This window comes from Coniophora puteana (assembly GCF_000271625.1).
Source record: "Coniophora puteana RWD-64-598 SS2 unplaced genomic scaffold CONPUscaffold_2, whole genome shotgun sequence".
Lineage (NCBI taxonomy): Eukaryota > Fungi > Basidiomycota > Agaricomycetes > Boletales > Coniophoraceae > Coniophora > Coniophora puteana.
Window position 1 is genome coordinate 2,767,333 of NW_006913054.1, and position 25,950 is coordinate 2,793,282.

Consider the following 25,950-nt stretch of genomic DNA (forward strand, 5'->3'; position numbering starts at 1 on the left):
CATTCGCCCTATGGCCTTAAGACGGATCCTGACGTTGATCAGGACAGTCCTTCGAATTCTTCCTGGGCGTCCTGGACTCAATAAGCAGCTTAGAGTTGTCTCGGAGCCGGACAAGCCTTTGCTCAGTATCTGCGTTCTCTGCGGAAGGAGCGGCCCGCGAGCAGGTCACACTGGGATGACGCAGCGGAGGGATATGACAGTGTCCAGTTCAGCCCAAAGGTCCTCTTGCACTTCTACATCATCAAGTCGAGCACGTCAGTATCATGTCTATCCCTCATACGAAGCGAGTCTGCCAGCTTATCAAAGTGAGTTGCACGCTACGTCGCCCCATCAATTGTCATTCACCACGGTGACCCCTGTCCATAGCTCAAGCCCGAGTACGAGACACAGTACAAAGAGGTCCATAGCGCCGTCTGGCCAGGCGTGCTCGCAGCACTGGAGACGCACAACGTTGCAGATTATTCCATCCATTACTTTCCACCGCTTCATCTACTCATCGCGACCTTCAAGTACACGGGTACGGGTTATGACAAGGACATGAAGGCCATCGGCGAGGATCCGATCACGCAGGAGTGGTGGAAGGTCACGGATATGATGCAGGAGAGCTTCAATGATGGAGCAACAGGCTCTGGAAAAGATATACCATGGTGGACAGTAAGCCATCAACCCTCGTTAATATTTCGCAGTGCCTCATCATGACTGTGACCGTGTCCTACAGGAAGTAGAGGAGGTATTCCGGATGGAAGGAGTACTACATCGATGATCTACTATAGAGGTGCTTCAATAAGAAGGGGAATCCAAGTACATTACACCGTCTGAAGTGTAAAATCGAGCACGAACGCTTTGGAAGGACTCAGGGGTTGTGGGCGGCAAGAGCGTGAGAAGGCTCTTAGCCCTATATTGCTCAGATGAAGAGGAAGTTTCGTCAGTTCCTTGGCTCAGCGGCTGTAATGGCCCTACAGCGGGAATGCGAGGTGGTTCTTCCAGCGGCCAACTCTGCGAGTGCGCTGTTTCAAGTCTGCCCCCTCCAGAAAACTTGGTCTCCACAGACTCTCACGCCGCAAGGCATGATCGGTCTTGGAATAATTGGTTCTAGACTCGCCAGGGAAGCAATTCCGCAACGGGCAGAGCCTGCCGAGTTAGTCGTAGGAGATAAGGGTAGTGCTGCAGTCGCGCAGCAGGGCGTGCCTCTCGCAAACCTTTTGCTTTTTCTACCTTTGCGTTTTATGTTACCGTTCACTCAGGTCGTTCCAACGCCTTTTTGCACACCTGAGTTGGTCCACAACGGCATGCCTTGCGAGTTTTTAGAGATAGTCTTATAGGCCTTTGAAACTGTACTGTCGATCCGAACTACAAACGACGATTCTATTTGTCAAGGTATTGATATCTACAGCAATGCTCGAATGCTTCTACTAATACTACATTTGCAGTCAGCAATCTGGATTCGCAGTCGTAACTCGTAAAGATGGTCGTAAATTGTGGGCATTCGCACTCAGTTGCGGTTCTTGATGTATGGGACCCCTCGTGTTTTACTGAGTCTTAATCTTCTCGCGAACGTCTGTAAACGAGTTTTGTGAGTCAAGGCTGTTTAATGGTACGAGCTGTTTCTCACCTTTAGAGACAGCTCCGAAGTTACGAACCGTCCTAACGGTAAACATGGTCGCCAACAAAAGCGCGCACGCGGCACGGGCACCCTCGTCGTCCAGGGCGGGAGCAAGTTTGCCGTCCGCATCTAGAGCACCACCGATGATCGCGTGGACGTTCTGCCAGAAGGGCTGCGCGTGCGTGAGAAGCGCGTAAATGGATGTGATGAGGGGAGCGGCCCAGAGGTCCGTCGTCGTCCACCCGTAAGGGCGAAGCTCGGGAGGAGTTGTGAGGGCGAGCGGGGTGGGGTGGAGGAATGAGACGAGGTTAGTGATGAAGAAGCCGCCGTTCGCGATGATCTATGTGTCTCCACATGAATTTCTGCCTTGATAAGTGCATGAGCGGAGAAAAGGCTTACGAGGGATGAAAGCGCGAGCGCCCACGGGGAGTTGGAGATAGCGGGCTGCGGGTTGCCAACTATAGCTGGAGGAATGAGGGTGCAGAGGAGTATGGCGCGAGTGAATCCGTCGACAAATGAGAGCGGGAACTCGGTCTGGAGAGACATTTGGGGAAGGGCGGGCACAACTTCGACAACGGCCTGCGCTGCCGCGTAGAGGGCGACACCGACGCCCGAGAGCATGAATGAAGGTGTGAGGCCGAGCAGAGGGTCTTAGTGATTGCATTCAGCTTAGGCATATACTGCTACGATTGACGATGCAGTCAAGCACTCACATGCGAGTGCTTCACCGCCGTATACGACGGTGAGGGTGGTAGCGAGATCCCGAACGAAAGACCGCTCCTCGGGCTCGACCAGTGTGCGGACTCCCTGCCCGTCCTTCTCAGTTATACGTGCCCGGGCGGTGATGTGGTCGCGATGAGCCCCTTCACGGAGCTGACGGAGGGCCACACACAGTCGGACGGCCGCTACGACATCCAGAGTGCTCACTGGCAGCCCTAGCCAGGCGAGTGGCGCGATAGGGGCGAGCACTGTGCGATAGAGTGAGACGAACGGCTGAAGGGCGAGCATCGGGATGGGAGAAGGAGGGAGAAGAGAGTGGTGAGCGGCGGAAGGGCCTGAGAGCAAGAGCAAGCCCAGTGACATTCATATTGGGCACAGGAGACATGTCAGCGCCGCGGGACAAACGTGCACTTCCCGATCACCGGTTATTCGCTTCTTGCCATCTCCCTGGCTCTTCGTCATCGTGCACGACGTCAGACTCGACAATTTCACGACAGGCACGCATATACTACGTTCGCAACATAACAATCTACTCCACTCTGGAAACATAGTTGATCGCCTCACCTGTGGACCCTCTAAAGCGCCGTCATGCGCTGCGCACTCCGGCTCGCACTTCTCCCCGCACTAGTCGGTGCACCTGCCTTCGCATTCTCTCTCTGGCCCTTCTCTACAAGCCGCTTCACCAAGAATGAGCTCATCCAAGCTGGAGACCTTGGCATAGGAGACCAACGCATCATTGCCTTCGGGGACTTCAATGGCGACCAATAGTGAGTACCTAAGCAACTTCTGCAGGCACACTCATCACTGACGTCTCGCGTGTCTAGTCTGGACGCCCTAACACTCGATAACGACCAACAAACGCTCTCTGTTTACCTCTGGAATCATGGTACGTCTGCCGACCTTCCCGTGCTCTGGCATATTCCAACTATCCACGTCCTCGCAGACAACTTCGCGTACAAACGCGCATCCTCTACGCGCCATCCCGCTCCAGTCGTAAACGCAGTTCCGGGAGACTTCACCCATGACGGCACGCTCGATGTTCTCGTCATGTCTACCTCTTCCAAGTCTGGAAAGCTCGATATGGCGCTTTACCTAGGAAAGCACGATGGCTCGTTCGGTGCGCGCTTCTCCTATGTTCGCCATACCGCCCCATTACTCATACGTGCATATATGCGTACGGAACGTAGAAAAGAACACCTTGTCAATATCTTCATCGACCGATTCGCAACCTATACCGGCGGACATAGACGGCGACCTCAAGATCGATCTTCTCGGCGTGCCGTACAGCCAGTGGTCGACGAGTTCCCTGACGATGTGGCAGAATGTCTGGAATGCATCACAAAGCAATCCCACCCTCTTCAACCTGTGAGTTTACTGCCTAATGCTCTACGAGATAGCCCTTCCTCACAAAGAATGATTGTCTCACCCCGTGCCCATCTCGCTCTCGTATACAGAGCGGATCCGAAATTCAACGGAACACCATGCACTCCAGCAAATCCTCATAGTAACGCGGTGATTGACTTCGACGGCGACTGCCTCGCGGGTGAGCTTAACCACGACGCTTGAGGCTCCCGGTATACTAATCTCGACTCTTAGATCTTTTCCTGCTTTGCGACGATGGCGGTGGACAGAGGTCTTTCGAGATTTGGCTGAACAAGAAGGAAGCAGGCTTTACACTAGCACAACGCGCGTCCCTTCCTTCCGGCGTGCAGAGCGTCTCGTTTGCCGATATGGGTGCGCCTTTCCTTTCATCCAGATCTTTTTTGGAGACGGCTAAGACCATTATGTTTACAGACCGTGACGGGACGACAGACATGGTGTTCGTTACCTGCTCCTCCGTCTCGCAGAGCACGGGTGTCGGATCCGGATGCTCGCTCCATGTCGCCTACAACGTTCAGCTTCCGCTCTGCGAATCTACGACGACTCCCGCCTTCAACAAGGACGGACAGCGCGTATGTCGGCAGCCCGAGAACCTGTGCGTCTCAGATCCAAACTTTCATATTAGCCTTGAAGAAGGCGGCAACGTATGTCCTTTGATCAATGTCTCGATATTTCGTCAACATGACTGGTCTAATCGCGTGCACAGTCTTATACTCGCGTTCCATTCTCGTCTTTCATCCCCGGCACCACTGGTCCAGTCGTACTCGACACGACGTTCTCGCCGTCGCTTCCCCTCCCTGTTCGCATCGGCGATGCGAACCTCGACGGTTACCCTGATCTCGCCTTCATCTTCGCGACCACGGACAATGCGCACACGCCCGCGCTTCTCTTTTCCGAAGACTGTAGTCACAATGCCGCTGGTTGTTCAAACAAGAATGGAAAGCGAGGATGGAGAAGAGTGACAAAGGGCGCAGACGCACTCGGGAGGATACGAGACGCCAAAGGAGTGGCATTCTTGGATGTCGACGAAGATGTGAGTATCACATTGCTCCCCGAGTATAGCAAAGCTAACGTATGAGTTATCCCAGGGGAGTCTCGACCTGCTCGTGCAGCGAACGGGTGCACAGGGAGAAGGCTCGTTGTCGTTCATTCAGAACAACTTCTACTATGACGCCTTCTTCCTCAAGGCTATCGGTGCGTCGATATTCCCGTTGGTCATTGGTTAGCACAACTGGCTCATGATTCTATAATGTATGCAGTTCTGAACGGCGCTTGCGACAACGGGTGGTGCACGGACGCCAGCGGCTCGAGCTACTCGGTACGTGCTCGATTCGCGGCCGCCTTTTGTACCGCGCCCTAAGTTGATTTATTGACTACAGCCGTTCGGGGTTAGCTACTCCGGAGCAACGTACAAATACGCAGTTCTCGACACCCAGGGCAAGCGTTCAGCCGCCCTCGGTACGTCGCAACTTCTCGTCCGCTTCTGATTATCTCATTTCCCCTGCAGTCGGGCAACTGCCTCAAATGACGTACCACTCGCTGGGGACGCCTTACGCGTTTGTCGGGCTCGGACGGACTAACAATTATATCGAGCGCCTGTTCGCGGGCTCGACGCGCCACGCTCGAGAGCACGCGACGGTGCTCGAAGGGGTGATACCGAACTCACGCGTCGTCTTATCTCCTCCGCCGCCTTCGAGTGAAAGCATTCATTGGAAGAAGGAGCTGTTCCTCCGGCCCGGTGAGTGGATCCCATGGGTCACAGTGGTTGTTATTGCGGCCACAGGGGTCCTGGCAGCGATTGTTGGGGTTCTTCACATGAGTGAGAAGGTAAGCATCTCAGTGTCTTGGTTAAGCTTCATCTGACCATGCCTTTTGGGACCCATTCTAGAGAGCGGATGAATTGGAGAGGAGGAGAACCTCACATAGCATCAATTTTGATGCACTCTGATTGGAATCTGTTATAAATTTCACTTGAATCAACGGAGTTACTAGATGGGGTGAAGTTGACCCTGTGTTTAGAAAACAGGGTGCATGCATGTTCTCGGAGATTAACACTGACAGAGGTGAACAGTGTGATGTGTGATCATCACCAGAATTTAATTTTGAACGGCAACGTAAATGAAACATAAGGTCAGGGTGTTATGATCTTTTGGCGTGTAACTGGACTCTCATTACATAACAGAGCTGTCTCGGGTGTTACCTCGTCCTTTGCCTGGCTTCGCCATTGCCTGTGACACACCCGTGTTTATGATAATGAGCTAACCGTGCTCATTGGTGTTTTCTCCGTCCATCACAGCTGGATGCACCACCAAGTGTGAGTAGCTGCGTCGGGCTGTTATGCGGCTCGCCTACGAGGAACTTCCTGCAGCAGCTTAGCGATCCGGACGTGCAAACACCACAGAGTTCGACCGCAGCGGCGATCGGTAGTTCCGTTGGAGGGAAAATGGACGCAGTGGGGGGATCACGACTGACCTTCGACCACAGTCCGCCAATTATATGCACCGACAAAGGTCCATCGACCCAATGCTTCCCGCGTTCATCCGCAACTCGGAATTCGACCTTGGAGAAACCCTCTTTGATGTGTACACAGTGACATAAAAGTATACGGCATATTTGACTCCGTGGACAACTTGAAGCACGAAACCACTGTCGAAATGCTCTTGAGTGGGTGGTATGATTTTGATCGGTAGTTTCATTGTTGAATTGTGCTCTATGGAGTTGACGGATGTCTGGGCCGCTGACAATGCTATTTAGGTTATACAGACTCGATACGCCGGCAAACTTTCATTCAAGTTTTAAGGTTCTGAAGTCATCTATGCTCCTACTTACGCGACATGTGAGTCACTAGTTATGTTGCAGACTACAGACTTTTCCCGAGTCAGTCTCCTCCCATTTGCCCGAACTTGAGTTCGTGTCGCAGCGAGACAAGCTGTTCCTGCATAGATGAATTCTCGCCCTGTAGGGTTCCAGTCGTGTTCCATGAACGCCGGTATGATGGACGGAAGTAACACATGCTCACCTCAAGTTTATTGACTAGGTCATTTGTCTCGGCTACGAGATCACGATGCTTTTTCTGATAACATCGAGAGGTAAGCTGGCGCTTCGCAGGTAGGTTATGAGTGGTATCTTACCAAGACGCGTTCAAGATGTTGACTGTCACAGTTTTCCTTCCTGCTGGAAGACGAGGCGCTCAGGGTTGGGGCGTGGACAGCGCGCGTTGCTTGGCATCCTGCAGAAGGTCGGCCCCGAAGTGGAGGTCTACCTCTAGGCCTGCCGCTAGGACGCCCGCGCCGCCCGGTTGGCGGCAAATACTCGTCGTCTCCGCGTCGGAAACGCGAGATAGTCTCATCCTCCGAATCGTCGTCCAAGTCTGACGCCGAACGTTTGCGCTTTGCCTTCAGGCGTCTTTCTCGTCTGTTATGTCCGTTCTGCTGGTCTTCATCTCGGGCTAACTGTGTCCCGCTCTGCTAGTATACGGAATTATTCAGCTAAAGAATCATCGTTGCGGGACAAGGAGAAGACTTACTGCATTGGGAGTTCTCATCCTTTCCGTTGGTGTGAGACCATTTATTCGGCATTTAAGACCTGCATAATTGCACTGCAGGCATGCGCTGGAAGCTCGCTTAGGATTAAGCCGGTGGTAGCATTCGAAAGACAGCTCCTGGCAACGCTCGCAGATAGAGTCACGGTCTAGAACACGTTGCCAAGGGATATCCTTCGCGCTGTTGCGCGTACGATCATAAATGATGTCTGCCAGTGGCGGAGGTGGCCCAGGCGGTGGGATCAAGGGCATGATGCGAAACGCTGGACAGAGACCGCAGCTACGTGTTATATACATCTCGGACGTTCTCAAAAGTGATCTCCCGGTATTGACGTGAGTGCACTAGCTCGACTAGTACTCTTTCCTCGATGTGAGATTCGTTCTCGCTAAACGCAATGATCCTTTGTCTTCTGGTCTTCAGGCCGTTCTCTTCTTGGAGCTTGGAAAATTGCGGCCAATTGCATTTATTGTCTTTTCTCACTGGTCTCTTCTCATAGCTCGTGCTTCCTTCAATCCCCGCTGTTTAATGCGCGCCGTACTCGCGGTTTCTTCTTTCTTCATCTGCGACTCCAACCTGCGGGTCACCCCTCGTTTTCCATGGGGCCAGTCACTTCTGCTCTAGTGACACTCTCAAGGGTCAGAACGTGTGCATTCTCCCTCCGCCATAACGGTCGTATCGTGGACATTTGGGTTTAGGTGGTTCGTTTGTTGATTTGTTCGTTTGTTAGACACGTATGCCCTACATTGCGTTGTGTTGGTTTATACACGTGAGCCAACGTCATTTTGTAAGCGTCTGGTGGAAGGCTTTCATCATGTTGGCATTTTAGAGTTGGGACAATGCACCAATAGCAATCTACTCAAATCAGCGTGAGATGGGTAGGCTTTAATGCGAAGGTCTCTCCTTGGCTTCTCTGTCAAACGAAGTCCCCTGGATCATTCAGGAATACATCATTCACCCCATTCTCGTCCATTGTCCTTCGTGGGAGCTTTACGTATTGATTTTCATGCACTTATCTTTGCTCAAGCTGGATCGCGGAGCCTTCTACGAAAAAAGCATCTTTGCGAACCAAGTCATACACACATTGGGCCAGTGACACAGCTAGGACCTAGGTCGGACATGACCTAGTATCATTGCAACGAGACTTCAATCAAATCTGAATATGCCGGAGCGTAGTACTGGCTTTCCTTGGCCATGGAATTCTTTCCAGAAGCGTCTCTATAGGACATGTGCATGTCTGAGATTCTGTCTGACCCAAGTCTGAACCATGAAAGCTGATCCGAGGTTTCTGGAACCTCTCCCTCAGTTAGAAGTTCTCCACGCATTCTTCAAAGACACAATCAAACAAACTTAACTTTGGTTTGCTCTCGGTCCGCTCAGGATGGATTCAACTGAGTTAGATGTTCTGGCAGATGTATTTGCCTAGGTGACAGTTCTGAGTCGAGACCAGTAACTGAACAGGAATCCCACTCTTGGCCCCAATTGTCTAATCTCCGATAGCGAGTCAGATTCGTCAAAGAAGCATTACTGCAGCGTAATAGCTTTTTGATAGAAATAAACAACATGATGGAAGCCGGCCGCAAGACTCAGAAGCACGTAATCGGTGATCTTGCCACGAATCTTCTTTAATCTCTGATTACCAAGATAGTAACTATATCTCTTTTTTTTGTAGGAGACATGGTCAGAAACACGACCTCTGGCCCGTATCGATATCACCGCTCAATCGTCGGCGAACATTTGTCGCCACGGTGGAATTGATTTGTTGGACCGTGTCAAGACAAAGTGTGCTTTGTGTCCGTGCTGTTTCTGCTTCCAATGTGGACCATTTTCTCTGCCAAATGTTTGCATACTTTGTAAACGATAGCTACTAGTAGTAATACAACGATTTCGTTTCGTTTATGGGACTGAGATTCCGCCTTTTAAAGCACACCGACTTCCTTCTTCCTTCTGAGCGTTCAATGCTCCAAAACACGGGCCTTTATTTGTTCTCAGGGAACGATGCTAACCTACGAGGCGACGTTGAAAGCGCGGACGGAAGTTGGTCAGAACATAACACGTACCTGTAATTCACTTAAAAGTTCTGCGCATAGTTTTACGAGGCCATGCTTCAATACGTCTTTGATTAAATCTCTTTATGCTCGTAAACCGAAAGAACCCACCGTGATGAGAGGAACGCGGGCGTCGCCGCATTTCTTTTTATTCGTAGTACCCGTAGTTTCCCTAATCCTTGTACGAGAAGGTTGCGAGCGACGGATTTTCGGGGGCTTGGAGTCATTGCCGTTTTCCTTGTTCGCGTCAATGTACTGCTTCAAACCCTCAGAACTAATCACAGAATTAGAAGGCTAAAACGTTACCTCTGTGACGCACTTGGCTTGCTGCTGCCTGGCTCGGCGCGACATGACGCCTGCAACGCGGCACTTCTCCGCCCTATTATGGCATCGAAGGCAGGCGCTTAGCCCCTGCTCCCCATCGTCCGCACGGTGGTAGCAGAGAGCTTCGGCTTTTAAACAGGATGTGCAGGATCTCCCTTGGTCTGCGCGCCGCCACATAACGGAGATGTTGGCGCGGCGGGTCCGCGCTTCAAGTAAATAGGGAGCTATGGTGGTGTCTGTGAGGTGGGTGCGCATGGGAGACATAACGGAGTGCACGTCGAGTTTTCTTGATGCTGCTGACATATAAACCGTTGGTCTGGAATTTGGATGACTTTGCCGTCGTGTGATCGATCTGAGCACTGGCGCAAGAAGAGCAAAACAGTTCCCGGTCCTCGGTACTTTCAGTGGTTCATTGAGATAAAGGTTCTAGCTGAACTTCCAGAGAACATGAGACGTTGTTCTGAATTTAGGTGTATAAATATCCATGAACTGCTCCACGTAGTCGCGGGGAATTGCGGGATCCGTCTCGGTATTATGGCATGTTACACGCGTACGCTTGAGGAGAAAAGCTGGCGAGTTCGAGAGAGGCAAATGCCGAATGAACCTAGTCCAGCACTCCGAAACCAATGACGACGCTGAAAGCAACGGAGCATCAGAAGTCCCGCGCGAGGAGACCGTTCATGTTTGCGGCACATTGTCCTGCCTCGTGGCCCCAGTGTTCAGGACGAGAACACAAGGACAATCCCGCCTTAGATATGAGGTGCTTGATACGCATCTTCCTGTCCTGGAAACGAGCCACAACACTGAAACTGAGACGACTGCCCCTTATCGGCCGCACGGAAATGACATGATATAAAATCATCGATGTGGATAGCGCGTGATCTACCCGGTTTTGCACTTCTTCGTATGATTGGTATGATTTTTCAACGCAACGGTGCGTCGAGCTGTTGTTTTAGAGCCTGTTTCTGGTATACTAGAGCGTGCGGACGCACAAATAGGCTTTCGCTGCGTTGATCGATCAAGGATAACATAGTAAATTCCCTCCTAGCTGGGTGCGCGGTGAGGAATTCAATGTTCCTGATTCCTGATTTCCGAGCCTTCGAATTGGCCAACGACCATGGAAGGTTCTCGCGAGAATTGTAGAGGAGTTTCCAGACGGCGAACTGATTTTCAATGGTGAAAAACTTAACCTTACCTAAGTGGGATGCAGCAGGTGATCTTGGAGACGGAAGACTTTGTTACATTTTACTGCCTCAGGTAACCTTAACGCGAGCACAATGACACGGGGATCGACCGTGATAGCATGCGGCATGCTACCTTTCTGTATCATCATGGCGTCAAACCTGACATTTGGGGCGAGATCAGAGTGAGTGGATGTCGATGGCTTCTTCGGAAACTTACCAGTGACGACACCAAAAAATATATGAAATATTGCCATTCTCCGCCGGAAGTGGTGTAGCAAATAGAGGAGCAGATAAAGCAGACTGAGGCCCAACTTCATGTGAAACATTCACCAGAAGACAGGTCCTATGCTGGTCATCTTGCCTTACATGACATCAGTAGTTGCGGATGCGGCGTGAAAGTGTTGTTTATCTAGCCTCAAATCTCATTGTCTGCGCGTGGTCGACAATGGGTTGACAATGAGTCCGAAGGGAACGACACCACATATATTGAACATACCCGTCCTAATGACACACTCACAGGATGAGGGAGTCATTGCGCTGCCGTAGATCTTCGAAGCTCGGTGTATATTGATGGAAATGAACGTGGTGTCGTCGGTCGAGTCAAGACGCGGGCCGCATGGGCCGCAAACTACTGCAGACTCTTCGGCATCGTTCGGCAATGTTAATGAGCGCTTGAGCACAGAACTTTAGCCCCACGTGCGTTGATTCTCGCTGCTTAGATGATCTCACCCAATACGGCGGTCGGTACACTTTTTGGTTCATTCTAAGTTGAGCTGCGCTCACGTTAGGCCAACATCTTCCACCTTCTCTCGCGCCTGCCTCAATCTCACACTTTCTCCATTCGAGACCCTCCACATTTATCCAATCACTTCAAGCTTGGATGAGCATCTTTACATGCGGCTATCCTGTCAACGTTGTTTCGTAGTACTTACGGTAAGCCTGCTGATGCCTCAAAAAGGACTTCACCGCTCTATGAAATGTACGACATTGGGTTTTGCCTTCCCTTCCCTTGATACATTAACATAGAAAACGCCCATCTTAGTTGTGGAAAAACAAATGCGATTGCTGTATTATATCCAGGCCAGTATTCGCCCGAGCGAAAACGAGTGCATCATATCTATGTCAAATCGCATCAACCTTGCCTCGGTTACCAGATTTCTCCCTTGCCTCCAGGCGATCTGAAGTGCGAGTCCCGTAACGCCGCGGATTAGACCCAGCGCCATCTCTACCTTTCTGCGTCGAGCTCGGTCGCGTTTTGCCGCCTATCATGGGGTGGGTATGTCTTGGTCTAAGCTGCCTTGCCGCCTTGACACGTTCCTCAGCACGGGGGTTTCCCTGTGAAGGTCCCGGTTTATACAGATTAGATATCAAGCATCATGAAAGAAGCGAAACGCACCTGCGAAAGGCGCGAAGCTTCCGCAGAGGGAGAAGAAGTGTTGCTTTTCCCGCCCTCTCTGGTGTCAACACCGTCAATGCAGCACTTTAGACTGTTTGTGTCGCAATTTTGGCATGAATTCTCGATCTTGGGCCGCGGACCGGTCCGACGATAGCATTCGTGAGGCAGCGCCTTGCAGCTGTCGCATATTTCGTCGCTGGAGAGTATGAGCTCCCAAGTTTTTGGGACGTTGGAGCCGCGCATTTCACGACATATGAAGGTACGCTTCGAGTCAGGAGCAGGGTTTTGAGAAGGAGACAGCGCCATGTGTGACGCAACAAATAAGAGACAAGAAGTCGATTGGGTTATCTATATATCATCGACGTTCGACAGACCTTTACTATAGCTAGTCGTTGGTTCATCACAAATATCAAAGGTACGGTTTGTGAGAGAGACACCCTAGATAAAATCTTGTTGGCTTCTACGAAAGGACGCAAGCATTCTTCTTGTCAGCGGCAATTTTGCACTCATATGGAGCTGTAGACACAAATGAAGCGTGGCACCGCCGCGGCGGACGAATGCGAACGAAGGCTCTCGGAAGACCTCCACGCCCTTCTGCCGCGAAAGGAGTCTTGGAGCTTTCCTACCGGAAAGAGTTTCAAACTGGCCGAGCATGGAGGTGGCACAATATAGCGAATTCAAACATGTTGATTAGATTTCTTCGGAAACTTACTCATCGCGAAGCCAAACGTAACTTTGCTGACTCCTCCAGACCTGGAAAAGAAATAGAGCAGCAAACACTCCAATGGGGGAGCCTTTTTTGCGTAATTTGGAGGGAAGACACGCCTGGTTCTGTTCATTTCGCCCTACTAGTACATGAAAGGTCACCGCTCGAGCATGGAAGTGCAGCTCTATGAGTCAAGCATCATGCCAGTGGGAGACCAACGTACTATGGCCCGCTGGAGCCAAATCGCGTACGTAATTACCCGACTGACTGGTAAACAAGACGATGGGACACTGCGCAAATCTTCATTGACTCGGGAACATTGCGGAAATGATCGATGTCGTCGGAAGGCCGAGAAGCAGTTCTACGACTGTACGGCGTACGCGGCACACACCATAAAGTTCAGTGCGGGGGACAGAACCTTATTTCCACGCGTCTTGCACGCGACGCACCACGGGCTCCCAATATGAACGTTTGAACCGCGGCACCCCTCCTTAGGCGCCACGCACTCCTCATGTCGTACTACCAGGTTGGTGGGTTCAGAGCCCACTCGGAGGCTTGGTCGAGGAACTATGACGACGCGTCTGTAATCGCCAATATTGGCGCGGCTCCTGGTCCAGGCCATCTCCGCCCTGATGGTGCCCAGGGGGCGCTCGAGCTCGTTTTTGGTGTTCTACCGAACGGCGCCACCAACATCCTTCTGACGAAACCACAAATGATAGAACTCACGAGGAACCACGGCTACCGCCAGCCGTACCACAGTCCGCATACGGCAAGCTCGTACCTTTCCCTTAGCCCGCTCAGCTTCGATTTTCCCTCACGCACGGCGTTGGAACGGAAGCTCGAGAAGTACAAGCAGAAGTCCAACAAGGGAAAGAAGGCTCCCGCGGACATGATCGACAACAGCCCTGCGAATAAAGCATACTACTACGATGGCAGCGATACCACCGCTACCCCGATAGGACGGGCGAGAGCCTTCTTTGAGCATAACAGGTGCGCAAATATAATCGGTCGTCTGCGTCTTCCGTCTTTATGCTGAACATTCTTGCAGAGTTCTCTATAGAACTTTAATGAACTCTATAGATCCTGCGAGCTTGTCTCTCCCGGAATATCTGCCTACTAAGCTCTCCGAATTACGTGTCATCTCCTTTGCGTACAACAATTGGAGAGTCGACGCAAGACCGCGCCACGAGCGCCTCGGATCACCTAGACTTCTTGACATAGGTTGGGCAGAAACCGAGATCAAGAACTTCGTTTCGAACAAATCCTGCATCGATCAGGTCCATTGCACCATTAAGGAAAATCAGACTTTCAAGAACGCAAGCGAGCCTTGGGTAGGTTCTGGAATCGACTTTGAATGCGGCGAACACTGACACGGTGGCCGTTCAGACTTTCCTTCACGGTGTCACAGAAACTATGAGATTGGAAGATGCCGGGAAGAAGCTGAAGGCGATCTTAACTCGGGTTGCTTCCCCTAAGAGCCAGAATGAGGAGTTCAAAGACACCAAGCGCCATCCGGTGCTACTTCTCGTGCACGACGCTGAGATGGCCATGGCGGTCCTCCGACACCTCGGCATAGACGTCCTTAACAGTAGTGGCATCGACTTCTTTGCTGACAACACCCGTATTTCTGATCTTCTTGAATTCCCTGCCGTGTCAGAGAGAGTAAGATTTCCATTCCTGTACACCACTCCTTCTGAGCTAACGCGATTTGTGCAGTACTACGACAGGAAGCGCGAGTATTCCCCGCGTCGAGGTCCGTCAGTCAAGAAGGAGGAGGCGGTCGACTACGGCTACCCCGACGACCGACGTGATTATCGCTACGCGTCGTCTGCCAGCGTCAAACGCGAGGACGACCGCTGGCGTGGCGGCAACCGTGCTGGCAAGGACTCCCGCTCAGCCACAGCCTCGAGCTCGAGCTCGTACCGCGAGAGAAGCACCACGTTCGAGGCGCCTCCTTCCGACTCGGGCGCCCGAGGCACGCAGAAGGTGTACGTCATCGACGTGCGCGCGCTGCACAGCACGATGATGAACGCTGTTGGCCCCGACGCGGGGAGCATCGGGCGTATCGCGAAAGATCTCGACGTCGCGTATGACGCGCCGTCGGAGCGCAATGGCACGGTCGTGACGTATAGGTGCTGCGCGGGCAATGAGGCGAGGTGGGTCTTCCGGGAGTTTATAGCGGGTCTGATGACTCGGATTTATTGCTCACAAACCTTCTCGGTAGGCTGTTACTCGAATTTTGGGTGGCAATGGCCTCCGGCGCCGACATCGATACGCAGAACGCTGAACGGTCGGTCACCCTGGAATACGACCCAGATGACCTGCCGCCCGCCGGGCCCGCACCCGCTCACGCTCCTTCATTCGATCCGTTCGATGAGAGCGTAGACCCGAATGACTTCGAGCCGGCTGTAGCGCCTGGTGAGTCAGGATCTGGTGGCGGACCTCACGTCGTGCGTGCAGAAGACTCAGATGGATGGGACGAGTTTTGAAAATCTCGCGATATGACAGAGAATGGAAGATCTACTGAAGACGAATTTAGGACGCGAACTTAGTTCCAACATACCTACTGTACATACCCACCTGTGTTTTGTTTTTCTTTGGACTACTCGTGCATTGCTAAATTATGGACAAATGTTTGCTCGATAAAAACGAGACGGAGGGGAATCAAGAAAATTGATACAATGATCAACTGATATCAAACGAAACACGTAATAGCCTACAAAAGTCCGAGCTGCACATCGCGCTCACTGGCTGACTGAGGGTACAGGAAAGTATTCATCGCATTCTACGGGTATAACACTCAAAAGTCCATTCCCTCATCCGACGGTTACAGAAGAAGCCAAGATACAAGTCCGATGAGGGCGAAGAGGGGAGAAGAGAGGGTGAAAGAGGGCGCGGCTGCGCTTGATCCGGGGACGGGAAGGAAATGATCTGAATCTGACTTCTGCTGGGCAAAGGATTGCTGCAATAATGTTAGCAAGGCAAAGTGGGGAAAGGTGTGGGTGAATGCATACCTTGAACGCAACAAGTCCAACGATGACGCCCAGGGCGAAGAAAATGAATGCTTGGATAAGCCAGATAACGCCCCAGACACGGGATGGGCAGCACCCGCAAATACGGGCGAAGGCGGATGCGTCGGAGTTGTTGACTTTGCGCTCTATAGTGTCGTCTGCGCTCGATATCGGTATGAGAACATTTTCAATGACGAGAGTGTAGAGATGCGGCGCACCGATGATATCCCACAGGCAATACAGACACGACATGACCCCGACGAATAACACGAAGAACCGCAACGCAACACCTCCCGCGACAAACCAGAATAAAACGATAAGAGCGCACATCCCAAAGATGAGCGCCCATGTCCTGAATCCAGGCCCCACGTCAGTATCATGATGATCTCATGATCCGAGAATAGCATAGGCGCGGACTCACAGCCAGTTCCTGCGAGCCCACCACAACGTAAAGAGGAAGAACACGGCGAGAACAAGGCACGCGACCTTGCTCGCGTTCTCGTCGAAGCCACATGCGATGAGGCAGGCGCCGATGAATGACGATCCGAGGTAGCCGGCGGGGAGGGTAATCCAGGCTATGCCGCCGGACATGCGCGTTTCGCCGCCTTCGTCGGCTGGTTGAGGAGGCGAGATGTCGTTAGTGTCGGAGGTGAGACGGGGGAAGGGGAGCTTACGGTCGAGTTCGACGGAGTGGATTGTTGCGCATGTGAGCATGCCGGCGATGGCGTGGCTCATCTGAGGCTTGGTGAGTGTCTGTCAGGGGTTGCGCGAGCGGATGGACGTACTTCATGGAATCCGACTGTGAGGAGCCTTCATTGAAGAAAACTCATGAGGTGAAGTGCAAGGTAGTTTGTCACGAGTGGACTCACTTGAAAGGATAGACTAGAAAGGGATCGTCAACGGAGGTTCGAGACGGTGTATATGAACGTGCTCACTTATCCAGCTCAAGAATGGTATATGCCTGCAGGAACAGATAGCTGAGGATTAAGGCACTTGATCCGTATGCCCGTGAAACCCACCATAGTATGCCGATAACAATGACATAGACTCCTGCTACGATCAATGTGATCCGTTGCGTGGAGTTCGGCGTGAATGATGTCTGAACATCTCTTGCTTGAAGGTAGAACTCGGATTCAGCGAAGGCAGGCATGTGTAAGTAGAAGTCGTGAGTAGGAGGGTCGTAATAAGCGCAGCAGAAAGAGCGCAGTAGGTCGTGCAGGGCCTGTGGACACCGGTTTGCAGAGGTGGAGAGCTAAAGGACAAGTTTAGCTCTCGGCGCCAAGTTGTTCAAGACTCTTCAAGTGAACAAAGGGTAACGCACTGCGCACGGTATGAATCACGTGGCTTAGGCTCAAGCTTTCGGCAGCCCGTTTTGGAATCGGCTCCTGGCTTGCTCGGCGCCGGCAGTTACCGGGTTGTTTGGTAGCTGCGCCAAACAAAACGCAGGAGAAGGAGCCCTCTGGCGTCGCAGTGCAAGTGGACGCATCCTACTGACTGGCAGCGCCCGTCGCATATACCACTAACGATCTTTACTCCTCTGACTTGGAGTTCCGCTCAATCATGGCGGACGACTACCCTACCATGTTCCGTGAGTGCTTGTCGCGTGTCCGACGGTCATGAATCCAGAGTGTTGACGTGCCGCAAGACTCGGAACAGATGAGCCTCATCCAGCTCTATATCCCGACAGAAGTCGCGCACGACTCCACCCATGAGCTCGGAGAACTCGGAAATGTCCAGTTCAAAGACGTACGTCCCCCTTTGCCACCCTTTTCCCTGCTCCCCAGACGCGCTGGAAGAGGCACTGCAATGGATGACTCATGATGTGCTGAGCTGACCATCCCTCCCGCAGCTCAACCCGAACGTGAACCCGTTCCAGCGCTCGTTCGTGGGCGAAATCCGCCGCACGGAGGACATGGCGCGCCGCATCCGCTTCTTCACCTCGCAAATCGAGAAGGAGAAGGACGTCATTCCCGTGCGCCCGCTGTACGACTCTGCGCCCCTCGTCGCGGTCGGCCCCAGAGCGGCGCAGACGATCGACGAGCTCAATGTCACCCTCGCGGAGCACGAGACGCGCCTGAATCAGATGAACGACAGCTATAAGACGCTTAGCGAGCGCACGAGGGAGCTCGTCGAGGCGAGGTATGTGCTGCGCGAGACTGCGGGGTTCTTCGAGCAGGTCTGTTGTTTTCTTCATGGTTGTTGTTATGATTGCTGATTGTTGTGCAGGCTGAGGGTCGTCACACTGAGATTCGCCAGTCGCTCGATGATAGTACGGCTCCTCTGCTGCAGCATGATGATCGCGAGAACCAGTTCTCCTCGTCCAATGTTCAGTTTGACCTCGAGTACGTTAAATTATGATGAGTTTCAGGAGAGGGAAACTGATTATTCATTGAACAGATTTGTCGCTGGTACTATCGACCGCGCTCGTGTCCCGACTTTCGAGCGCGTTCTCTGGCGCGTTCTTCGCGGTAACCTTTACATGAATCACATCGACATCGCGGAGCCCTTCGTCGACCCTTCTACCGGAGCCGAGACTCGCAAGAACGTGTTCATTATCTTTGCTCATGGCGACGCCCTCCTCGCCAAGATTCGCAAGATTTCCGAGTCTATGGGTGCTACGCTCTACCCCATTGACTCTAACGCCGATAAGCGTGCGGAGTCTCTGCGTGAGGTCACTTCGCGTCTTGAGGATCTCGAGGTCGTTCTCTACAACACCGGTGCCAACAGGCGTAGCGAGCTGCTGCGCATCGGCGAGAACCTCTCCAAGTGGCATGACGTCGTTCGCAAGGAGAAGCTCATCTACGAGACGATGAACCTGTTCAACTACGATGCACGTCGCAAGACCCTGCTTGCTGAGGGTTGGTGCCCCACCCGGGATATCACCACGATCCAGCTGGCGCTGAGGCATGCGACGGTCAGCCACATTTTACATTGTTACCGATGTTTTCCCATGCTCACACCCTTTTGTCATGTGCTCAGGAGGAATCTGGCACAAGCGTCGTCCCGATTCTGCAGGAGTTGCGCACGAAGAAGACTCCTCCGACGTTCAACCGAACGAACAAATTCACTGAAGGCTTCCAGACGATCATGGACAGTTATGGCATCGCGACGTATCAGGAAGCCAACCCGGGTCTATTTGCCGTCGTCACTTTCCCTTTCCTGTTCGCTGTCATGTTCGGCGACATTGGCCATGGTATTATTATTGCCGTCGCCGCGCTATACATGATTTTGCGCGAGCGTCAGTGGGCGAAGGCAGATCTCGGCGAGGTACGCCCCTTTTTGATCACGTTGATATCGTTGGTAAGGGCTAACTCTTATGCGTTCGTCAAATTAGATAGTGGGCCAGTTCTTCTTGTGAGTGATATGAGCCTCGTTTTAGGGTCTGATCTAATGCTCCTCGTGCAGTGGACGATACATCATCCTCATGATGGGCATCTTCTCGATCTACACCGGATTCATGTACAATGATATCTTCTCCAAAGCCCTCCACCTCGGCCACTCTGGCTGGGACTGGCCTGAAGGCAACGTGACCGGTACGATCACCGCGGTGTCCAATGGCCACGTTTACCCCTTCGGTTTGGACCCCGCCTGGCATGAGGCAGACAATGGGCTCGTTTTTATGAATTCATACAAGATGAAGATGGCCGTCGTCCTCGGTGTGATTCATGTACGTCAACCTCGTGATATTACTCACATCATGAACTGATTACGCCAACCATGTATTCAGATGACCTTCGCGCTCTGCATGCAGGTTCCTAATGCCATCCGGTTCAACCGCAAGACCGACATCTGGACGGTGTTTGTGCCGCAGATGCTGTTCCTCCAGTCCATCTTCGGTTATCTGGTCATCTGTATTCTCTACAAGTGGTCCATCGATTGGACGAAGGCGTCCACTCAGCCTCCATCGCTTCTTAACATGCTGATCAGCATGGTGCTTTCTCCGGGAACGATCGAACCTGAGTCGCAGCTCTATCCCGGACAGGGTTTCGTTCAGGTGGTGCTGCTCCTCATTGCAGTCGTGTGCGTTCCATGGATGCTCTGCACGAAGCCCTACCTGCAATGGAAGGAGCTTCAGAAGACGCATGGTCAGGGTTATGTCGGATTGGGCAACGATGAAGACCACGCTCCTTTGCGCGCCAGCACCGATGAGCATCTGGAAGGGGAGGAAGAGGGCAATGGGCGAGTTATTGTGGAGGAAGCGGACGAATCGGTACGTTTACGCCTGTTTTGGAAATTCGGCAGCACGGCCCCGGGCTGAGCAGCTCCACAACAGGAACATCACGACTTCGGCGAGGTGGTGATCCATCAAGTTATCCACACTATTGAGTTCTGTCTCGGCTGCATCTCGCACACGGCGTCGTACCTGCGTCTGTGGGCGCTGTCGCTGGCGCACGCGCAGTTGTCCGAGGTGCTGTGGGACATGACGATGAGCAAGGTGGAAGGGCTCGGTGGAATCATCGGGATCATCGCGATGATCTTTGTGACTGTGCTGTGGTTTGTTTTGACGGTGGCGGTCTTGTGTATCATGGAGGTGGGTGTTTCACTAGAACACAGCAACGTGTGTTGCCGATTGACACGGTTACCTATTCAGGGACTGTCGGCGTTTTTGCACGCCGTCCGGTTGCACTGGGTGGAAGCCAACAGCAAGCACTATGAGGGGTCTGGTTATGTGAGTGCAGTGCCTTCCTTTTGCCTGCTGGCGATGTATTTGTGTTGAATGATGCGCACGTGTGCTGACTAAATGGACAGGCGTTCACTCCGCTGAGCTTCGCAAAGATGGACGAGTAGATTAATGGGGCGGTGGTTTTCTGCGCTAGCTTTTTCTGTGTGTTTTATGCCTCGTTTTTGAGCAATCGATAGTGGTGTGTCAAGGAATGCGGGGTAGATGGCCGGAACATGGGGTAGATTGGCTGAAGCGAGGATCAAGGGGGCGGCAAGTGCGACAGCGCCGGGATCGGGGTGCAGGGATGATGGTAGCCGATGTGATAAGATGGACGGGTGGCATGCCAGCAGGTGCCGAGCCAACGGATTGGCTAAGCGGACAAGGCGGCGCACCCGTCAAAGAAGTTTTTTGAACTCCGACCATCCATGCCGTATATCTGCCCTGCCTCGTCGCCTTATCGCCTTCTCTTTAGTTCCGCTTCCTCCTTTCCTCTTTACTTTCTCTTTAGAGGTCCGTCCTATATCTTGACACACGCTGTCCTGATCGCCGCTGACCCTTGTGCTCCCCGACAGGCGTTTCGCCACCCATAGACAATAGAGCGTTCTTTGTCCTTTGGTACCACTTCGTTGGCTGTTTCAACCAGGAGAAAATTACCCATAGATCCATTCTACTAGTTCAATGTTAGTTTTACCTCCCTTGACGACCGTCCTCCAGTGCTGACATCTCCCTCGCAGACTTTTCAGAAAAAATCCAAAATGCCCGCTGTTACCGCCGCCTCCACTGCTACCCCTTCCCCCGCCACCCTTAAAGGTGCTGTTGACGGTCAGATCGACGTCGCCGCTCTCTTCGTTGCCGACAAGGCAACCCGCGATGCCGCCGCCAAGGCTCTGGCCGGTGCCGCTCAAAACGAAGGCCCTGCTGCCATCAGTGCCGTTGGCTTCACCGAGGCTGCCATCAAGGCCCTCGCTGACAAAAAATCGCCTGCCGCTCGCGAAGGCGCCGCTGAGGCGGTCCTCACCCTCGCACGCACCGGTGCTACCACGGCTCTTGAGCCCACCTTCGTTGACTCCGGCCTCTTCGCCGCCCTCCTTGAGGCTTTCGCTGACAAGGCTCCCGCTGTGCGCACTGCCGCGGTCGAGGCTGTCCGTGAGTATGCCGCCACCATGAACCCTTGGGCCACTGCCCTCCTTCTCCCCGCTCTTCTTCACGAGATCAAGACTGCCGGCAAGTGGCAGATGAAGACCGGCTCGCTGGTCGTCCTCGACCAGCTCATTGCCAGCGCACCTGTGCAGACTGCCCGTCTCATGCCTGACATTGTCCCCGTCCTTTCCGATTCGATCTGGGATACCAAGGCCGACGTGAAGAAGGCGTCCCGCGAGACGCTTACGAAGGCTACCGCTCTCGTTTCCAACAAGGACATTGAACGCTTTATTCCTGCCCTTATCAAAGCTTTGATCAACCCGGTCGAAGAGGTCCCTGGCACCATCCAGCTCCTCTCGGCCACCACGTTCGTTACTGAAGTAGACTCCGCCACCCTCTCGCTCATGGTCCCCCTGCTTGCTCGTGGTATCAACGAGAAGCTCACTGCCACCAAGCGCAAGGTCGCTGTCATCGTCGACAACATGGCCAAGCTCGTCGACTCCCCTGTCACCGTCCGCCCCTTCCTCCCGAAGCTCCTCCCCAGCCTGCTCAAGGTTGAGTCGAGCATCGGTGACCCTGAGGCTCGTGGTGTTGTCGGCAAGGCCATTGCCACCCTCCGCCAGGTCGGAGAGGTCCCCACCGGTGACGGTACCGACCTGCCTCCTCTCAAGTTCGCTGAGGGCCCGCAGCTCGCTTCTTCTCTCGCTTCCATCTACAAGAAGGCTGGTGCTTCTATCAACACCTCGGACGTCTCCGTCGCCTACGTCGCTCGTCTGGCTGCTGGCCTCGTCAACGCCAAGAACTTCGACGTCCCTGCCTGGGAGGCTCTTACTCCTTACCTCGCCTTCGTCGCCTCCACCCCCGAGCCCGTCACCGTCGCTCGCGAGTGGGTCGTCAAGTCCGCTACTGAGGACGATAACGACGATGTTCCTGAGGACGAGGAGGAGGGTGAGGACCTGTGCAACTGCCAGTTCTCGCTCGCCTATGGTGCCAAGATCCTGCTCAATACCGCTACTCTCCGTCTCAAGCGTGGCCACCGTTACGGTCTCTGCGGTAAGAACGGTACCGGCAAGTCGACGCTCATGCGTGCCATCACCAACGGCCAGGTTGAGGGCTTCCCCTCGCCTGACGAGGTCCGCACCTTCTACGTCGAGCACGACATCGACGGCAGCGAGGAAGACACCTCGGTTTTGCAGTTCATCCTCTCCGACAAGCGTGTCAATGCCTCTGAGCAGGAGATCATCGAGACTCTCGCCTCCGTCGGCTACGATGACGAGCGTCAGAAGCAGGCCATCGGCTCGCTCTCTGGTGGTTGGAAGATGAAGCTCGCCCTTGCCCGCGCCATGCTCTTCAAGGCCGACATTCTCCTCCTCGATGAGCCCACTAACCACTTGGACGTCATCAACGTTGCTTGGCTCGAGGCCTACCTCACCAGCCTCACGCACTGCACTTCCAGTAAGTCGTCGGCGTTGTCCGCACACACCACTGTATCCTAACGCTCTTTTTTAGTCATCGTCTCGCACGACTCTGGCTTCTTGAACAACACCATCACCGACGTCCTCCACCTCAACCGCTTCAAGGTCAAGCGCTACCGCGGCAACCTCGAGGCCTTTGTCAAGGTCGTCCCTGAGGCCAAGTCGTACTACTCGCTCGAGGCTCTCGAGGACTACCAGTTCAAGCTCCCCGACCCTCCTCTGCTCGACGGTGTCAAGACCAAGGAGAAGTCGCTCCTCAAGATGCGCAAGGTCGGCTTCCAGTACCCTACGCAGCCCGTCCAGCAGCTCTACGACATCTCCCTCCAAGTCTCCCTCTCCTCCCGTGTCGCCGTCCTCGGTCCTAACGGCTCTGGCAAGTCTACGCTTGTCAAGCTCCTCATCGGTGACATGGAGCCCAACAAGGGTGGTGAGATCTGGAAGCACCCCAACTTGGTCATCGGTTACGTCGCCCAGCACGCCTTCCATCACATCGACCACCACCTCGACAAGACCCCTCTCGAGTACATGCTCTGGCGTTACCAGACGGGTGAGGATCTGGAGGAGATGACGAAGGCCAGCCGCCAGATTACCGAGGAGGAAGAGAAGAAGATGAAGGAGGGCGCCTCCATCGTCATCGAGGGCCAGAAGCGCCTCATCGACGAGATCATCGCCCGCAAGAAGCTGAAGCAGTCGTACGAGTACGAGGTCTCGTTTAAGAACATGTCCTCGTCCGAGAACATCTGGCTCCCGCGTGACGAGCTCATCAAGCGTGGCTTCGAGAAGAAGGTCCTTGAGGTCGACACCCGTGAGGCTCAGCGCCTCGGTCTTCTCCGCCCCCTCGTTCGTCGCGAGATTGAGAAGCACTTCGCGGACTTTGGTCTCGAGCCCGAGTTTGTCTCGCACAACACCATGCGTGGTCTCTCCGGTGGTCAGAAGGTCAAGATTGTTCTCGGTGCCGCCACCTGGCGTCGTCCCCACGTCATCTGCTTGGATGAGCCTACGAGTGAGTACCTTGATGGTCGTCGTTGTCGAATATATTCTAACTTATCTGTCCAGACTACCTCGATCGCGAGTCGCTCGCTGCTCTCATCGCAGCGCTCAAGGTGTTCGAGGGCGGTGTCCTCATCATCACCCACAACCGGGACTTCTCCGAGTCCATCTGTTCCGAGGTCTGGGCCATGCGCGATGGTCACCTCGAGGCCTCTGGCCACAACTGGGTTGAGGGTCAGGGCTCTGGCGCTCGCATCGACAAGAAGGACGGCGAGGAGGAGGTCCAGTACGATGCCATGGGCAACAAGATCGACAACAAGAAGCAGAAGAAGCTCACTTCGTCCGAGGCACGCAAGCTCAAGAAGGAGCGCATGGCACGGAAAAAGCGTGGCGAAGATGTCACGGATGACGAGCTCTAATTTCTGAGCGTCGTTTGTATTCTTCACGCTTGTTGTCTGTATTCCCTCGTGTACTCTTGCTTGTTGTCTCGTTATGTGTTCTTTAGGTCTGGATTATGTACCTTACGTCTACTATCATATTCTTCTAATTGGATCTTACGCTTTTTTCATGACTTCGTTCGCTGGTGTGATTCTGAGTGCTCGACTTCGATCTTCTGAATTAACTTTGAGTATTGGGTCTCGTTCGCGTTGATTGTCACCGTGACCGAGCTCTTGCGCCTTACAAATATCAAGTGATACATCCTATCTCACAACCTCGACCACGTTTTATAGACAATGAGCACTACGCCGTTCAAAAAGATCGCGCTCGTTGGCGGCGGAGGTACTGTAGGCAAACCGATCCTCGAGGTTCGCCCCTCTGAGTCCGACATCTCAGTCGAGCCCGCTACACACCTCGATGACTTTATGCCGTAGGCTCTGCTTGCGACTGACACCGCCGAAGTCCTCGTCCTCACCCGCCCAGACTCCACCTCCTCGTTCCCCTCCCATCCAAATCTCAAAGTCGAGCGCGCAGACCCCACAGACGTCGACGCTGTCTCTGTTGTTCTAAAGAAGCACGGCATCGAGGTGCTCGTTTCTGCGGTCGGATCCGCGGGGTACGCATCTTGCAACACGCTCTCATCGACGCGGCGAAGCAGGCGGGCACTGGCGCCGTGCGGCTGTTCGTGCCCTCTGAGTTTGGGATGCCGACGGAGGGCGTTGGATGCGCCGCATGTGGCTGCGAAGGCCCGGGTTTCGAGTGAGTGCTGTAGTTTTGTTGGTCGACGTTCGTTTGAAGTGATATTGAGCTGGTGATTGTATGGTGCACTGGCAGGATACGCAAAGTCGATCGGGGTGCCTACGCTGCGCGTCTACGTGAGTTAGCGCATTGTGCCAAGTTCAATCGGGGATTAATACCTCTGACTGGCCCATCATGCAGAACGGGCTGTTCGAAGAGTTCATTCCGCGGCTGGGTTCAGTGACGCGAGGTACCTTTCTGGTGCTCGATCCTCCGGGAGAGCATGGGCCTCCTTCGCCTTTCTCTGTTACCGCTCTCGCTGACATTGGTGGTGCGTATCGGCCTCATATCTTGACTCGCTCTTCGGACGGTTCAGCCTTATAGCTTATATATGTGATATGCGTTCGCAGGCTTTCTGGCTCACGTTCTCACAACACTCCCGCCCGTTAAGCTGCAAGATACAACTCTCCGCATCGAGGGCGAGCGAATAACGCTGCCAGATCTCGCCAGCATGTACAGCAGGATTAAGTCGGTGCCGGTCGAGCATGTCAGCGAGGTTCCTGCAGACATTGCGCCTGAAGGTCTCAGAGCCTGG

General features: G+C 53.5%; 11 protein-coding genes across 11 annotated transcripts; 6 read left to right on the forward strand and 5 right to left on the reverse strand.

The window, feature by feature from the left end:
- The first annotated feature begins 73 nt into the window (after positions 1-73).
- On the forward strand, positions 74-837 carry CONPUDRAFT_162715 (rhamnose mutarotase). Its single transcript, XM_007766804.1, has 3 exons — positions 74-305; positions 367-654; positions 719-837. The coding sequence occupies exons 1-3, from the start codon at positions 264-266 to the stop codon at positions 761-763; spliced, it is 375 nt and encodes a 124-aa protein (XP_007764994.1). The 5' UTR covers positions 74-263; the 3' UTR covers positions 764-837.
- Positions 838-1,529: 692 nt separating this feature from the next.
- On the reverse strand, positions 1,530-2,611 carry CONPUDRAFT_87953 (uncharacterized protein; the record flags this gene model as incomplete). The annotated part of the gene is made up of 4 exons (XM_007766805.1): positions 1,530-1,558; positions 1,613-1,943; positions 2,003-2,253; positions 2,317-2,611. The coding sequence occupies 4 exons, from the start codon at positions 2,609-2,611 to the stop codon at positions 1,530-1,532; spliced, it is 906 nt and encodes a 301-aa protein (XP_007764995.1).
- A 300-nt stretch (positions 2,612-2,911) lies between these two features.
- CONPUDRAFT_118448 (uncharacterized protein) lies at positions 2,912-5,699 on the forward strand (the record flags this gene model as incomplete). The annotated part of the gene is made up of 13 exons (XM_007766806.1): positions 2,912-3,090; positions 3,148-3,209; positions 3,267-3,440; positions 3,511-3,688; positions 3,778-3,866; positions 3,920-4,057; positions 4,118-4,347; positions 4,410-4,736; positions 4,792-4,897; positions 4,963-5,021; positions 5,083-5,161; positions 5,211-5,530; positions 5,592-5,699. 13 exons carry the CDS (start codon positions 2,912-2,914, stop codon positions 5,649-5,651), a joined length of 2,001 nt encoding a protein of 666 aa, XP_007764996.1. The 3' UTR covers positions 5,652-5,699.
- Positions 5,700-5,971: 272 nt separating this feature from the next.
- On the reverse strand, positions 5,972-7,496 carry CONPUDRAFT_70323 (uncharacterized protein; the record flags this gene model as incomplete). The annotated part of the gene is made up of 4 exons (XM_007766005.1): positions 5,972-6,274; positions 6,723-6,776; positions 6,835-7,170; positions 7,230-7,496. 4 exons carry the CDS (start codon positions 7,494-7,496, stop codon positions 5,972-5,974), a joined length of 960 nt encoding a protein of 319 aa, XP_007764195.1.
- Positions 7,497-9,230: 1,734 nt separating this feature from the next.
- On the reverse strand, positions 9,231-9,878 carry CONPUDRAFT_70324 (uncharacterized protein; the record flags this gene model as incomplete). Its single annotated transcript, XM_007766006.1, has 4 exons — positions 9,231-9,248; positions 9,303-9,347; positions 9,402-9,564; positions 9,610-9,878. The coding sequence occupies 4 exons, from the start codon at positions 9,876-9,878 to the stop codon at positions 9,231-9,233; spliced, it is 495 nt and encodes a 164-aa protein (XP_007764196.1).
- A 388-nt stretch (positions 9,879-10,266) lies between these two features.
- Positions 10,267-12,500, reverse strand: CONPUDRAFT_70325 (uncharacterized protein; the record flags this gene model as incomplete). The annotated part of the gene is made up of 9 exons (XM_007766007.1): positions 10,267-10,398; positions 10,607-10,809; positions 10,857-10,935; positions 11,016-11,098; positions 11,316-11,346; positions 11,582-11,666; positions 11,731-11,768; positions 11,936-12,133; positions 12,195-12,500. The coding sequence occupies 9 exons, from the start codon at positions 12,498-12,500 to the stop codon at positions 10,267-10,269; spliced, it is 1,155 nt and encodes a 384-aa protein (XP_007764197.1).
- A 911-nt stretch (positions 12,501-13,411) lies between these two features.
- On the forward strand, positions 13,412-15,474 carry CONPUDRAFT_162718 (uncharacterized protein; the record flags this gene model as incomplete). Its single annotated transcript, XM_007766807.1, has 5 exons — positions 13,412-13,890; positions 13,949-14,231; positions 14,287-14,562; positions 14,617-15,056; positions 15,125-15,474. 5 exons carry the CDS (start codon positions 13,412-13,414, stop codon positions 15,387-15,389), a joined length of 1,743 nt encoding a protein of 580 aa, XP_007764997.1. The 3' UTR covers positions 15,390-15,474.
- An 84-nt stretch (positions 15,475-15,558) lies between these two features.
- Positions 15,559-17,155, reverse strand: CONPUDRAFT_98645 (uncharacterized protein). Its single transcript, XM_007766808.1, has 9 exons — positions 16,931-17,155; positions 16,847-16,872; positions 16,781-16,793; positions 16,697-16,721; positions 16,586-16,646; positions 16,333-16,525; positions 16,130-16,263; positions 15,915-16,069; positions 15,559-15,862 (listed from the first exon to the last, which is right to left on the reverse strand). The coding sequence occupies exons 1-9, from the start codon at positions 17,059-17,061 to the stop codon at positions 15,728-15,730; spliced, it is 873 nt and encodes a 290-aa protein (XP_007764998.1). The 5' UTR covers positions 17,062-17,155; the 3' UTR covers positions 15,559-15,727.
- A 303-nt stretch (positions 17,156-17,458) lies between these two features.
- On the forward strand, positions 17,459-20,707 carry CONPUDRAFT_98646 (ATPase V0 A0 complex 116-kDa subunit). Its single transcript, XM_007766809.1, has 11 exons — positions 17,459-17,499; positions 17,557-17,657; positions 17,761-18,087; positions 18,138-18,253; positions 18,309-18,825; positions 18,891-19,178; positions 19,246-19,265; positions 19,317-19,578; positions 19,639-20,121; positions 20,185-20,442; positions 20,503-20,707. Exons 1-11 carry the CDS (start codon positions 17,472-17,474, stop codon positions 20,626-20,628), a joined length of 2,526 nt encoding a protein of 841 aa, XP_007764999.1. The 5' UTR covers positions 17,459-17,471; the 3' UTR covers positions 20,629-20,707.
- A 439-nt stretch (positions 20,708-21,146) lies between these two features.
- On the forward strand, positions 21,147-24,744 carry pks-nrps3 (polyketide synthetase). Its single transcript, XM_007766131.1, has 4 exons — positions 21,147-21,254; positions 21,309-23,169; positions 23,224-24,192; positions 24,246-24,744. Exons 2-4 carry the CDS (start codon positions 21,330-21,332, stop codon positions 24,596-24,598), a joined length of 3,162 nt encoding a protein of 1,053 aa, XP_007764321.1. The 5' UTR covers positions 21,147-21,254; positions 21,309-21,329; the 3' UTR covers positions 24,599-24,744.
- Positions 24,745-24,913: 169 nt separating this feature from the next.
- Positions 24,914-25,380, forward strand: CONPUDRAFT_150352 (uncharacterized protein; the record flags this gene model as incomplete). The annotated part of the gene is made up of 3 exons (XM_007766810.1): positions 24,914-24,985; positions 25,052-25,219; positions 25,276-25,380. 3 exons carry the CDS (start codon positions 24,914-24,916, stop codon positions 25,378-25,380), a joined length of 345 nt encoding a protein of 114 aa, XP_007765000.1.
- Positions 25,381-25,950: the final 570 nt, after the last annotated feature.

Bases quoted from the DNA above. Each gene is read 5' to 3' on its own strand.
- pks-nrps3 (XM_007766131.1), top strand. From the start codon at position 21,330: ATGCCCGCTGTTACCGCCGCCTCCACTGCTACCCCTTCCCCCGCCACC. The intron at 23,170-23,223 runs GTAAGTCGTCGG...GCTCTTTTTTAG, and splicing joins CCTCACGCACTGCACTTCCA to TCATCGTCTCGCACGACTCT. The intron at 24,193-24,245 runs GTGAGTACCTTG...TTATCTGTCCAG, and splicing joins CTGCTTGGATGAGCCTACGA to ACTACCTCGATCGCGAGTCG.
- CONPUDRAFT_162715 (XM_007766804.1), top strand. From the start codon at position 264: ATGTCTATCCCTCATACGAAGCGAGTCTGCCAGCTTATCAAA. The intron at 306-366 runs GTGAGTTGCACG...CCCTGTCCATAG, and splicing joins GAGTCTGCCAGCTTATCAAA to CTCAAGCCCGAGTACGAGAC. The intron at 655-718 runs GTAAGCCATCAA...CGTGTCCTACAG, and splicing joins AAGATATACCATGGTGGACA to GAAGTAGAGGAGGTATTCCG.
- CONPUDRAFT_98645 (XM_007766808.1), bottom strand. From the start codon at position 17,061: ATGCCTGCCTTCGCTGAATCCGAGTTCTACCTTCAAGCAAGAGATGTT. The intron at 16,647-16,696 runs GTACGTCCATCC...ACCAAGCCTCAG, and splicing joins TCACAGTCGGATTCCATGAA to ATGAGCCACGCCATCGCCGG. The intron at 16,264-16,332 runs GTGAGTCCGCGC...GCCTGGATTCAG, and splicing joins TGGGCTCGCAGGAACTGGCT to GACATGGGCGCTCATCTTTG.
- CONPUDRAFT_98646 (XM_007766809.1), top strand. From the start codon at position 17,472: ATGGCGGACGACTACCCTACCATGTTCC. The intron at 17,500-17,556 runs GTGAGTGCTTGT...ACGTGCCGCAAG, and splicing joins CGACTACCCTACCATGTTCC to ACTCGGAACAGATGAGCCTC. The intron at 20,122-20,184 runs GTACGTTTACGC...GCTCCACAACAG, and splicing joins TGGAGGAAGCGGACGAATCG to GAACATCACGACTTCGGCGA.